General features: G+C 33.7%; 1 protein-coding gene across 1 annotated transcript in view; it reads left to right on the top strand.

Annotated features, from left to right (window-relative positions):
* The first annotated feature begins 1,894 nt into the window (after nucleotides 1-1,894).
* Nucleotides 1,895-14,487, top strand: part of LOC111638450 (molybdate-anion transporter-like) — a 21,645-nt gene continuing 9,052 nt past the window's right edge. Inside the window, exon 1 of the mRNA XM_023384165.1 lies at nucleotides 1,895-1,964. Within this exon, the coding sequence (XP_023239933.1) occupies nucleotides 1,929-1,964 (36 nt within the window). The 5' untranslated portion in view covers nucleotides 1,895-1,928. The remainder of the gene's footprint in view (nucleotides 1,965-14,487) is intronic.

Here is a 14,487-nt window from a genome sequence, read left to right as displayed (position 1 = left end):
GGAACATTTACGTTCCGTTGTATTTTTCAACCTGAAGATGGCCTATTAATTAGGCTGAAAACGTTTGTTGTTTAAAAATTATATTTCTCGGCAAAAAAGGTGTTTTGTTTATCTTTGACATTGACCACAGACAGTAACATTGATAAAGTGTGACAAATATTAGGAAAGTATCTGAATGCGACTTGTAGAATGTTGTCAGAGGAGTTGTGAGTGTCAAAGGACTCTGTTCACATAATTTTATATAATCATTTGAACAACTGTAAGGTCTGTTCCTGCTTTGTTCCACACTCACTCACTGAGGATCAAAAACAAGCATGCATTCATCATGGTCAGGACATTATCAAAACGGGTCATCGCAATCCAAATTTTCTCAAAAATATTGTCACAGGTGACAAGATGTGGTGTTACCAATATGACGTGTTGATGAAAAATGTCTAAATTCCATGTGGAAGTTCAGATGAGCCCACATCGAAAAAACTTTGTTTCCAAAAATCGTGGGTCAAAACCATGCTCATCTGTTTTTATGATTCCAAAGGTATCATGCACAACAAGTTTATCCCAAATGGCAAGAATGTTACCAGAAAATATTATTTGGGAATGGATTCTGTATTATTTGGGTATTTTGGAATGTCTCTGGAACTGAATTTTACGCATACGGCCAAAGTATAGGGCTCAAGGAAGCTGAACGCTGCTGCATGTATGACAATGCACCCTCACACAAGAGCACCGCTGTTCCTCAATTTTTGGCTCAAAAAGGTGTTGTAACCCTGGATCATCCACCATATTCTTCTAATCTGGCTCCCTGTGACTATTTTCTGTTCCCAAAACTTAAAATTCTAATGAAAGTGACTTGTTACAAGGACATTCCCGGAGTTTGAGGCTGCTGTGACCACAGTATTGAACCAAGTGCTGAAACAGGAGCTGAAAAAGTCCTTTGAAATGCTAATTACTAATTTTGAACATTGTATTGTTGCAAAGTGGTCTTATTTAAAATAAATAAACAGATTTTTAAAATTATTTCTTGTAGTTTTTTCTTTCTAGACAACCTGTACAAACATGGTTATTTTTCGACATAATCACTATGAAGATTGAGGCATTTGTCTATCTGTGGACGAGCTTTGAAATCTCTTCATCATAGAATGTTGCCACCAGTAACTTGAGATGGCCTTAATGATATTGTTTTGAAGATCATCATTAGTTTCAAACCTCTGCCCTGTTAGCCATGTTTTCAGTTCAGGAAAGAGATGGAAGTTTTCACATATTAGAAAGTTCCAAGCTGGGTGGAAGTATTCACCACCTTTAAACACTATAGCCCCGATTTAACGCCTAGAGACTTCCACCCCTTTCCTTGAAAAAGTGTCAAGGAGGGCAGAGGTTCGAGACTAATGACAATCGTCAAAACAACGTTAAGGCCCATCTCAAGTCACTGGTGGCAACATTCTATGAGGAGGGGATTTTAAAACTTGTCCACAGATAGATAAATGCCTCAATCTTCACGGTGATTATGTCAAAAAGTAACCATGTTTGTACCTAACTTTTGGTAATAAATTGATTGTGTTATTTACACCTGTCTTTGTTTACAGACCATTGGAGGTTGAAAAAGAAACAGCCTACGTATATTATAAAGATATTGACATATTTCTTATAGAATTTTACACCTTTTGTGATGATTATATTAGGGTCAATGGTTTCCATTGAGAGTTCTGCGAGTTTCCATTTTATGAAGGAATACATCCCAATTATATCTAAACTAGCCATTCTGTGGTGTTTGTTTATTTGTATACTTTTTAGTTCATTTATAAAGTTGTCTGCATTTTTAATGGAAAATTTAGAGTTTTTATGTATTCTCAATTTTTTCACAATTTCAACCCAGAAAGAGTATATATTAAATTATTATTATTTTTTGTTTTTCTACAGGATTTTAGATTATGTCGCCCATCAATGAAAGTAATTTCGACGTAAATGTAAGTAAATCTATTGTTGTAATTTATAGTTATTTAAAATATGCATTTGTTTGTTAATTGAAAGAATAATTTAGTTGAAATTTGAGTATGTTGTATTGTTTCAAGACTAAAGCCTGGACTCCACATTACCGGAATCTGCGATGTAATCATAAAACTGAAAGTCAAACTGACAAAACTGAAAGTTTTGTAACGTTCAGTTGGACAGAAACAAGACTGAAAGCAGAGTTCTATGGAAGTACTGTATTCTGCCTTGAAACTTCAAGATAATATGAAAATTGAAACAAAGATATTTAAAAAACAAGCTATATTTTTAATCTTTAATGATAACTAGACAATTGAATTTCATCATATATTACTAATTATAAAAATAATTTAATTTGAAAGATATATACTACACATATTATTTATATTCATTTAAACATTTCTAGGTCTATTTTTTGTTTCTTGTGGATTCACTATTACTAAATAAGTTAATATGAAACTTTATTGTACACAAATTCGGTTTCACAAATTATTTGGCCTAGAAGTATTAACTGATGGTAGTTAGTAATTATAATTACCGTATTTTGACAAGTATAAGTTGCTGTCAAGTATAAGATGCATCCCTATTTTGAGACAAAAAGTTTTTAAAGAAACTTTTTTAATGGGATTGTCTAAAGATGCATTTTATTCAGTTTTTTTTTATTCAAGAATATGACAGATGGATGAATCGATACCTTTATTAAACTGAAATAATTGTCATTTCTTAATGTAAACTCAGAGGTCATGTGATGACAGTCGACAGAACGTGGCGGCGATGACTCATGTGTCACTACTCTGATAATCTAGGTACTCTAGCCATTCGGTTGAGGGACCATCTGCTTAATGGACCCTTGCACAGGTTGGTTCCTAGAGTGGACCACTACTGTAGATAATTTCACTGTAAAAATGGTTACCTCTCGAGTATAAGACACACCATGATTTTGAGCCCCAAAAAGTAGTAAAAAATGTGCGACTTATACTTGTCAAAATACGGTAACTAGCCGCAAGTACCCGCTTCACTGGGTGTTTATTTGTTTGTACATTTATATGTAATATAGTTCTTTTTTTTTTTATATAAAAGACTGTTTCTATTCCTCTATGTAATCTTTCTCTGATTCGATGTGTTTCCCTATAATTTTCGATTTGCTCTTCTGTCTGATTATTTCTGTTTCGTTGATAATTTTCTCTTAGCAATGTTAGACGTACTTCTTTTTCTTCCGTGGTTTCATTTCTCTGCACCATCTTTTGCCTTTGCGATATGATTTGAGACCGTGAAAATTCTTTCTTATGCTTTGGCATTGTTTTTTATATTTTTACTTTTCACACTTCACTACTCAGTTTTTACTTTCTACTTTTTTCTGTTATTTGTACACTTTTATGTATGAAAAATCAACTAAAGCCTGTACGTCACACTTTGCCAAAAACCATCCCCACTACACACACATAACGGTCCTCGACTATTCCAAAACATTTTTGAACCTTCTGGCCCAGTTCATTCTAGAACATTCTGAATATTGTAGAACATTTTAACTAAAATATTTTTTTCATGTAATAATTCAATAAAAACTGTTAATATAAAATTATTTGTACATAAAAAGTTATTCAGAATACAATTGGTAAAGAAAAATGGGAGAAAAAAAATTCAGATAGTTACTTTTTAATCATAAAATATTTAAAATTTCCAGAAACTTCCAAAAGCTTCTGAAATAATATAGAATATTATGGAACGTTCTTGAAGGATCTAAAAATTATTAAAGTAATCCAAAACTTTCCAGAATATTTGTTTGTTTGTTTTTATTGTTTAAGTTTTTTTTATTTGATTATTAAAAAAATGTACTATAATGTATTATTAATTTAAAAAGAAATGAGAGGGGGTAGGTTGTAGGGGTGAAGAATGAGAGTGAGGACAGAGAATGTGTGAGAATTCTACAGCATTCCAGAAAATATTAGAACTTTCTTCAAAAGTTTGGAACTTTCTAGAAAAAAATTGGAACATTCTCATTGAAGCATCACACATTTTTGAAGTAAATCACTTTCAACCCCCATATCTCCCACACCCTTATAGCTATTGAGACGCAACCTCCATAGTGCACGATGGGAAACTTGGGGCTACTACCATGCACAAACACCATTCATGTGCAATGTGTAGTTTTGGCTGCAGAGTGACGTATAGGCACAAACACTCCATTTATATATATATATATAGATTGAAAAATTATCAGTTTTTTTGACTGATTTGATTTTGTCAAAAATTCAATAACTACAAAATTTGACAAATTTCATTTTTACTAAAACAGAAGTGATTAAAGGTAGAAAAGGAAAGCAAAAATAGAACACTGAAAATTTATCTTTGTGTAAATAAGAATATGGAGATCAAATAAATATCCAATTTATACAGAGAAGAAAGAATTACAGTATTTACTCTAATATAAGATGCATCTTAATTTATACATGCTCACCCATGAATTTTTTTTCTGAAAAATAGACAGCTAGAGACAAATTTATTGCATGGTAAAATAAGTTAATCTATATATATAAAAATGAATGTTTGTCTGTCTGTCCTTCATGCGTTACTACACCATTTATCCGATTGCCATGAAACTTTGGGAAGTTGTTTAATACACTCCCGCAAAGGTTTCTGGCATAGTACATTTATCCTATGATAGACGGTGCATGTGTATACAAGCATTTCATCGTGAGCATTTCAGCACAGTTAGGAGTTGAAACTTGAAGTTTGGTACACGGTTAGGGTATGTCACGAGAACGCAAACTAACAAGGGATTTTTTGAAATCTCTCCCCCGCGGGGAAAGGGACAGGATTAAGGCTTCAACAATGGAAGTGTTAAGAGAAAGCAACGTGCAAGATTTACAGGCGCAGATGCAGTTCTTTGCATTAAATCGAACATAATTTTAGACCCATCTAATAATTTTCTAATTTGTCTGGAAACAGGGAAACCTAATTCTTGCGTTCTGTGAAAACAAGTAAGATTGGCTGTAATGTAATAATCTTAATGTTCGCTATTGTTACTTTTTGCCCAAGCAACGCCGGGTTTATCTGCTAATGTACAATAAATACCGCTTTCTTACATGGTATCGAAATCAGAATCCTCTTTGCATTCTTTGTTAGGCTCTTGTGAATAAACACCAGATTCCAGGCCGACTTCTTTTCACACGCAATCGTCCTCGGTGTCGTTCGAAGCATTGGAAACTAAACATGCTCGAAAGAGCACCAAGCAACATTTTTTGCCATTTTTATCCAATTAGTTAAGATGATGACATCATAACTGACTAAAAAAATTGAACTAAGTTGAATTTGTAAATATTTATATGAATATTGGTCTAATAAAATCATTAAAATGACACAATGAAATTAGTGACAGAGAAATCAAACGAAAAAATTAAATACATATTATCTACGCATATATAATATTTTAATATTGTTTAATGATTTAGTAATTATTATCATTTAAAAATTCTTGAAAATAATTACTATCATTTTCAAAATTTTGCAAATACAAAAAAATTAGAAAAAAATAAAATATATTTATTTAAGGCGGTCGATGGAAAAAATTTCTCGAAAGGGGCCGATACACAAAAAAGATCGGGAATCACGGGTTTAGGTCAAACATTTTTGTTTCATTAAAATTTGCTGCTAGAGCATATTTTAAGGTGTGGAGTTTTATAATGAAAGTTTAAATATAAAATTCTTTTAAAATCAAAAACAGATTATAATTAGTAAAATGATTAGCAGTCTTTCCTTTTGTAATTCATTCACTTGGGAAGATCAGAGGCTATGTTCTGGTTGTGGTCTGTCTCCGAGATAAGTGAAGTAGGTATGACAGACGACAGCCCTGTTTTGAAGACAGATGATACTAATAAGAAAATACAATTTTGTCTTTAGGCTTGACACGACACTTCTAGAAAAGGTTACTGTACATACTTGGGTAAGTTGCATATTCCACGTAGAATGTGCTTGGAATTTTAATTCACGATGCTTGCTACTCAAAAATACACAGAATTAAAATATACAAATTATTTGGAATCTTTAAGTATTCTATAATATTTTGTGTTATTGACTTCATAATAAATTTTATTTGAATACTTTGAATAATAATATTGTTCCTTGAAAATTTTAACAAAATAAAATAAATAATGATTGGAATTGGCTTAAATATATATATATATATAGACTATATATATATTAAGATATTGTCATTTTTTCAACTTTTGTTACAATGCATTCTTTGCAATCTGAACTCTTATTGTATGAGGTGGTTTGGATTAGTCAAAAGTTTGAATTAATCTGCGCCTCTAGGAACAAATGCAAGAGAATGTTAATTAATTCTACATCTGTAATATTATTGGTTATAAAATTAAGAATCTGAATGTTTTTGGCAGTTACCTAATGCCATTGTTGGGAATTGGTTCGGAACAAGATGAATCAAATTATACAAAATTTGCAGGAAACAAGTAGATTAAATTGTACAGCTAGGTGTTTCACTATTACAATACATTAAGGGATGTTGGAATTAAATTAATTAAACAATAACAATTATATAAAAGTTCTACAGATAACAGAAAAAATATTAACCCAGTATATTGTGTAAAATTAGTTAATATATGGTGGGCTGGTTGATGAACTGGCCCACCATATATTGCTTAGTTTGAATTGTTTTATTAATGTTTTCCAGATGAAAATTTAAGGTCGGACATACACACACAAATTAAAATGCTAGAAGGAAACCGGATTTATAACTTGTTACGAATTTTGATTTCCTAACTTATTAGCATTTTAACTTGTTTATTCTATCATGGAGTTGATGGAAGATGAAACTACAAGTAGAGGTCAAACACACACTTAATCAAATCCAAATCTTTCTAATTGAAAGTATAACCTTCCTCTATGACATATTTTTCCAGCTTTATATATGCAAGCTCTTTGCTGATCGAGATTTGGTTTTGACGTAAATTAGTTTTATCTGCCTAGAAATAGTGCGTATATAACTACGGGCAGCGTATGCAGGACGGGAGGTGGGTTCGTGTAAATGCCGGATTGTTCCAAAACTATGAGATGACCTATGCATAATTATTAATCTGAAACTATTTGGGACAAAGCATAAATTTATGTAGAATTTCATTTTATGCAGTACATTCTAATATGCATCTTCTGTATAAATATTGTCTTGTTTTAACATTTGATAATTGTTAATGGAAAAAATTTTAGACTTACTATCATTTATCATATATGCCTACTTCTTATATGAATATTTTATATGCAAAAATTTATTCATTAATTATTATTAAACCAAATTAAAATAATAAACTTATAATTTAGATTTACTAAGATTAATAAATAAATAGAAATAAAAAAATTGATTTATATTAATAGTGTATTGTAAAGAATTCTGCTAAATCTAATTTTAAATACTAAAACTTCACTGGTTTCTGAACTTTTTGTTAAGTCTTTATTGTAATGTGCATAACTTGAAAAGTTTCTGCTAACTCAATTATTGCTAAATGTATGATTTAGAACAGGGGTGTCCAACCCGCGGCCCGCGAGCCGCATGCGGCCCAAGGCAAGTTGCAATGCGGCCCAATAAACGTGTAAACAAAACCAAAAAATTTTATTTATTTATTTTTTATTTATTTATTTCAACGGCATAAACTCAAAAAAGAAGTTTCACAAACTTTATACATATTCTATTTTTCAGTGGAAAGGAAATATTTTCAAATACTTGGAAATGTGTGAATGAGGAAGAAATACTAAATAAAGCTGGAATTGTGACTCAAAGATTATAGTCCCAAATTCGGGGAAAGAAGAGAAAATCCGAAAGATGAAAAGTAGTGAGAAAGGTTAAATAAACCTTCTGTTATGTAAATATTGACCTTTAATTTTCCAACCTTCCTCATTTATTTATCTTTTGTCCTTTGTCCCGCATTTGGGTCTATAATCCTTGAGTCCCAACTCCAGCATTATTTAGTATTCCTTCCAACGTTGCAACATTTGGCTATATTGCGCCAAATGTGGCTACGTTTTCTTTTGTTTGACAGAAAAACTATCATTTGGCTCTTTAGCTACTTTTTACATATTATTATATTATTCATAAATACAGGATGTTTTTTTTTAAACTGATGATACTCAGAGACATCTGTAGAGCAATCTAACAGCCGGACTGCTGCCAAATTTGAGAGAGTGACTAAGGACAACATGGGAAAGAGATTTCAAAAAGAAATCTCTTTCCCATCATTCGCCGGTAGGGGTGGATTTGGCGCTGTTGTAGCAAAACAGCTAAGAATTTGCTTAACGCGCTGGTAACACCTCAAAATCCAAATTCACAATGACGTGGTCGACAGCAGTACCACCTAATTTGAGCTTAATAGGCAAGCACAAAAGTCCGAAGTGCATTCCGGACTTCAGCAGAGTTCAACATGAATCTTTCCTTACCTCAGCGTGCGTTGCTTGTGAATCTTTATTATCTTAACTAATCGAGCGCACCGGGCGCTCTTCGTGAGTTTAGAACCCGTAACAACTGGCACAGAGGTCCTCTATGAATTAATGCAGAGAAAGTCTTGATAAAGAAATTTGAAGAGACAGGATCCTTAGCAGTTCAGCCTGGTAGAGGGCAAAAACCCGTGTCTGCACAGACAGTGATGTTGCGATTGCACTCGTTGAAGGTTCTAACCCCCGATCTAACCCCATGTGACTTTTTCCTGTGGAGTTACTTAAAGTCCAAGGTCTATCTTGGTGGTGTCCCCAACCTGATGACCTTGAAGAACAACATTTCTCGAACTATGATGAACATTCCTGCAGACATGTTACGTTCGGCTGTAGAGAACACGGTGTTCATGATGCAATGTGATGTCCAGCAGGATGGTGGTCACATTGAAGGAGGAGAAGATTATTTGACGATTAATTAAACTTTCATTATTGCACTGAAACCTCTGTCCGATTATTCATTTGTGTGTTTGTTAATTGCAGCTGGGTTTTATGCAAATTCTTAGCTGTTTCGCTACGACAGCGCCAAATCCACCCCTACCGGCGAATTTAGGTACTATTTTTTTCCTTCGCGGAATCCCTTTCTTACGTCTTCTTTAGTCACTATCCCAGATATGGCGACAGTCCGGCTGTTATTGCTCTACAGATGTCTCTCAGTACCGTCAGTTTAAAAAACTAAAACAACTGTACTTTAAAATGGTGTAAAATGAGGGTTTTTATTAATTAGTGACCCAAATATAACAAATATTTGTGTTTTTAAATAAATTTTCGCTTGTCTTTTTTTTAATAAATGAATTTATCTATTTCTAAGTAAAAATTGAAAATGTCTGTATAAGTAATTTTTTTAAATATTCTTATTCATGATAAAGTTTTAATACTTATTATTATAATCCAAATATGTTAATCCTGAAATATACTTGTATATTGGGCCACAAGTATAGGCCTATATAATATATACTTGTGGCCCAAAACTCCAAGACTTCATCCAATGTGGCCCAGAGAAACAAAAAGGTTGGACACCCCTGATTTAGAATTTGTATAGTTTGAAAAGAACGGAAATTTTGAGAGTAAAATAAGCACTTTTGGGTGTATTTTTGCAAGTATTTTTACATCATATTATAAATTCTTGGTGTTCTGCGTAACTATGTATAGTTATAAAAAAGTTCTGGAGTGGGTATGAGTGGTGTGCAGTATTTTTAATAAACTATTTTAGCTTTTGACAGTGGTTCTATATATAGTTACGTAGAATATCGCTTTAATCTCAATCTCAAAAGACACTATGGCCGTTGGCCTTTTTTTTTGAAACATCTGAAATAAAGGGCTGTCCATAAATGATGTGCCTGGTGGGGAAAGAATAGTTCATAATGCTACACAATGACCAGGGGAGGGAGAGGACTCGTTGTGACGTCACATTTCGCATTTATCATTAATCTGTATTGTATAGTACATGCTTTTTTAATGCAAATATATCAGGTTTGAAATATATTCTTTTAGTTTTTTCTCTTATTTACGTAAGAACACCAAAACAGTGTTTTTCAACCTTTTTTATTTCATGGTATACTCGAATTTATAATTAAATTTCTGCAGAATAAATCATGTGATATAAAGTTGTATTTGCAAACATTCTATTGTCACATTACTTGCCACTTAACCCAATTCTTTCTGTCCATATTGTGAATTATATAAAACAGTATTGTTGTTCCTTAAAATAGCAGCAAGTTACAACAATAGTTATTTAAATATTATTAAATAGTTTATTTAATAATATTTATTTACATAAGAGAAGCAATTAAGTCATAAATTGCATTTAAAGTGACGTGATAATTGCCTTTATAAACCTGCCCAATGTCCCACTATTTCTAAGTTAAAATAATTCGACCAAATATGGGCAATTATAGATATATTTTTGATTTGTATACGTTTATTTATTATAACGATGAAAAACTCGTATAATTAATTTTGACACGCACTTATTGTTCTTTGGACTTTTTTCGAAAATACTATAAGTTGTTTAATAACCTTCAAAAATTTTTGCTGCACATCTACGATCCTCTCGCGGCACACCGGTCGAAAATCACGCCGCTAAAACATTACGAAAGTGCAACGAATATCATAGTTATTTTACTGTGGCCAGTAACACATTATAATCTGTCACGACCGCAGTAAAGTGATGGGTACAATTTCTATGACTATAGCAGTATGGAATTTACATTTTCACTGTTTGTTACAAATAAATCGTTGGTTCGTGTTTTTATGAGTCTGAAATTAAAAGAATGTTAGGATAATTAATGTTACGAAGTCATGGGTTGTCTTTGACTCTTAAGATTTGTGGAGATCCAGTAGTTTTGTACAGTATATGCATAGAACTTGTATATTTGTTGGGGTATGGAACTGAGACCAAATACGCTACTGTATTTACAAGTTAAGCAGTCATTTACTGTGGTAACGTACAAAAACTGTTTATTGAAATTTTTGAAAAATCCAAAGTTTATTTTCAGAATATTACCAAAGTAATAGGAAATATAGAGAAACAACATTCGATAACGTTTTGTAAATCCGCGGACCGAAGGAAAACAAGCTTTGAATTTGCTCCGAACACTTTATTCGGGAATGTAACGCGGACGGTGTCGAGTGGGAGGACACTACGAGAGAGAAAATTTCTACGGACACCTCTGGGAATGTCGGCGTGCCAATCGAAGGTTTACGAAATGTTTTTCATAAACCCACGGGAGCGAAAAGGCGGAACGTTGCAAAAGTAAAAGTTTGATTAATGTAATGCCGTAATGTTTTATTTTGATAAAAGTGTAAAATGTACGTTAATATCGATTAGGTAATTGACTCAGTGTATTTACATTGCGATAATGCAAAAGCTTTGTTGGGGAGTGACGACTTACCACACACGGTTGGCGAGAGAGGGTTTTGTCATAATTTGACAAAGAATGAGATAGGAGGGAGAGGATAAAAATGTGAAATTTAAGAGCGACATCATTAATGGACGGGCGCTAAAAGTGTACGTTACTCGATTTAAATTTTTTTTCTCTCAAAAGACACTGTGGCCAGGTTGGCCTTTTATAAGCGCATCTTACAATAAATCAACAAAACCAACAAAAAAAAACAGGACGCGAGCTGAGAAAGAAAATTAATTAAAAACAAATATCTTAAGTGTTTTTTACATTTTTTTCTGAAGATTTCATAACTCGATATGTTACGTAAATCGTTGCGCAGACTATTCCAATAGAAGATTAATCGAAAGATCGGTGCAGATCTGCCCACCTGTAGTTTAACAATTGGAAGACTATATTCACGAATTATACGAGTATTTCGTGTCGATCCGCGACATTCACGTATACCGATTTCGAGGAAGCCGTTTTCTTTTTTCCCCTTTATATATTTGAAGCCCTCCAATAGAATCTGTTTCTCGTAAATTTCACTAATCTCGTCAATATTATCGGGGCGGTAGAGTTCGGATACCGATTCCGTAAAGTTTTAATTATAAATGATTTTTCGCCATCCGAAGTAGTTTATTAACGTCGTATAGAAAGGCGGTTCCCCATACGGCCATACCGTATCTTATTCTAGATTCGATGCGAGTCTGGTACGGCCGTTTCGAGAGTGACGCACTTAAAAAAGATGGAATTTTCTTATTTATCCCGGTATACTTTGCCGGGGAAAGAGCACCGTCATCTATATGTTTATTCCGGCGCGGATCGTCGTCAAAAGTTACTCCCAAAAACTTAATAGCGTTTACGTTTTCTACGTTATAATTGGTTATTTCGATTTTTAGGCGATGCGGATCGATTATTTTATTCCTATTCGCCAAGCGGAGGAATTTAGTTTTATTTTTGTTAATTACTAATCCATTGTTTTCCATATAACTATTTAAAATTTTTAAAACGTGATTTAAATTCTCCCGAAGAATTATAACGTTCGTACGAGAGTAAGTTATCGCTAGATCGTCGGCGTGCGTCGGTGTATTCTCTTTTGGTATATAGTTAAACGAATCAATATATATATTGAAAAGCGGTGGACCCGAGATCGAACCTCGAGGAACGCCCTTATTTGGCCCGAAAGAGCTAGAGATAATCTGTCCAATTTTTACCATGTAAATTCTGTTTGACGAGTATGATTTTAACCAGCGTAGAGGAGTCCCTCTTAGACCAACATTTTGCAATTTTTGATACAAAAGTTCGTGATTTAAGCTATCGAATGCCTTCGAAAGGTCCACAAAAACTGATATCGCTATTTTCGATTCGTCGAGTTGTGACGTTATTGTTTCAAATGCAACGAAGTATCTACCGTCGAAAATCCTCGTTTATAAGCGTATTGGTTTCTGCGAAAATTTAAGATGTAAAATCAGAATTTATAAGATTAACTACGTCAATTTTACCTTTACTTTTAATGTTCCTCATCTATGCCGGGAATTATATATAAATAAAAATTTTATATAGTGGACAATGCGAACACGGTAACATCCTCGCACCTTTTTCGAGAAGTCCAGTAATAAATATAATCGGTAAAATTATTGTATTTTGGGAACCAAATTGCAAAATTTTGTTAAGCGCTCGGTGTTTCTTTAATCGGACACTAGATTTTTATTTTTTCCATGTGGCCAGTGGCGAGAACCCCCTTTGTGGGCCAACTTCCCGTCAAGGGCCGAGCCAAAGACGGTGGCGAAGGACGAGATCCGAGACGGACCACCCCTCAAAAATTCCCGGGTGGCCGACCGATCACTCGCCCACGGGTGAGAGTTGGCATTTTTGGAAACTGGGAGAGGAAAGGTAAACGAAAAGATGCTTCTTTTTCTGGCAATCGGCACGACTCGTAATTGCTTTAATTCCGTGGTATTTAACAGCCATATTGGGCAAACGATGCGACCGACCGAACAAATTTTTGTTCGTTTACTCGAACCGCGTTTTCTTAAATGTACAAATTTTTCCCGGGAGGAGGAGAATCAGACGAATGTACTATATGAGGACTGGTCAGTTAAGAAGTATTAAAACTCAAAATGGCGATGGCGTTTGGAAATTAACGTACCGAAAGTAGCATTTACGAATCTTAACTTGTAATTTTCTTTCTCAGCTCGCGTCCTGTTTTTTGTTGGTTCTTGCTTTAAGATGCTTGTAAAAGGCCAACCTGGCCACAGTGTCTTTTTGAGAAATAAATAAAATAAAAAATAATCTTTCGTAATTACAACGAGAAAGTAAACTTGTCGAATATTCAAAATCATTTTATATAATGTTTTTTCGACAAAAAATAATTCTGTTTATATTTTAAAGTGTGTTGCAGACGGCATTTTAGAAATCCTTCAAATAGTTTGAGTTTTAGCCTGCGTACATTAGCTTGGAAATGTGAGATTGAGTGGAGTGGTCATGCCATAATTAGTCGTTCGAATTAGTTCTGCAATCAATAAAGGGGCAATGTGAATTTAAAATATTTAGAGCCATCGTAGCGCTACGGCAGGCGTAAACTTTTTTCCTTTCGGACAATAATAGCGTGAACGGTGTTACATTCTGTCCAGTACCGTTATAATTTTTTTTAAAGATCGACTTTTCTAACCATTACCGCTAAGACTTTTGTTACGTAATAAAGTTTTTGGATCGGACGGTACAAAAATACGTACCCGACCTATATCGGCTTTCTAGTCGTGCACGGGTGACGGATTTCCAGGATTTATTTAAAGTACAGGTAACCCCCGTATAACACGGCACTTCTATAGCACGGATTCGCTCTAACACGGTTCGAGAATTGGTACCATCCCCCGTATAACACGGTACTTTTATAGCACGGATTCACTCTGACACGGTTCGAGAATTGCGTAAAACCCTCGTACAACAGGAAATGTAATAAATTTTTACATACTTAATTAATAATAGTTCACGAAAATTATTATTTTCGTGAACTATTAGTACTTAAGTGTGTAAATTTTCTCGCCTTCTGTCGATACACGTGATCCTTCTCGAAACTTGTTTCAATGTTGCCAGATCGCGACGCTACGCTTCTGCTTCT

The sequence above is a fragment of the Centruroides sculpturatus genome, unplaced genomic scaffold, assembly GCF_000671375.1.
Source record: "Centruroides sculpturatus isolate CEXI.00-Female unplaced genomic scaffold, Cexi_2.0 scaffold1252, whole genome shotgun sequence".
Classification (NCBI taxonomy): Eukaryota; Metazoa; Arthropoda; class Arachnida; order Scorpiones; family Buthidae; genus Centruroides; species Centruroides sculpturatus.
Note: the sequence above shows the minus strand (reverse complement) of the source record. Positions and strands in the feature narration are given on the sequence as shown.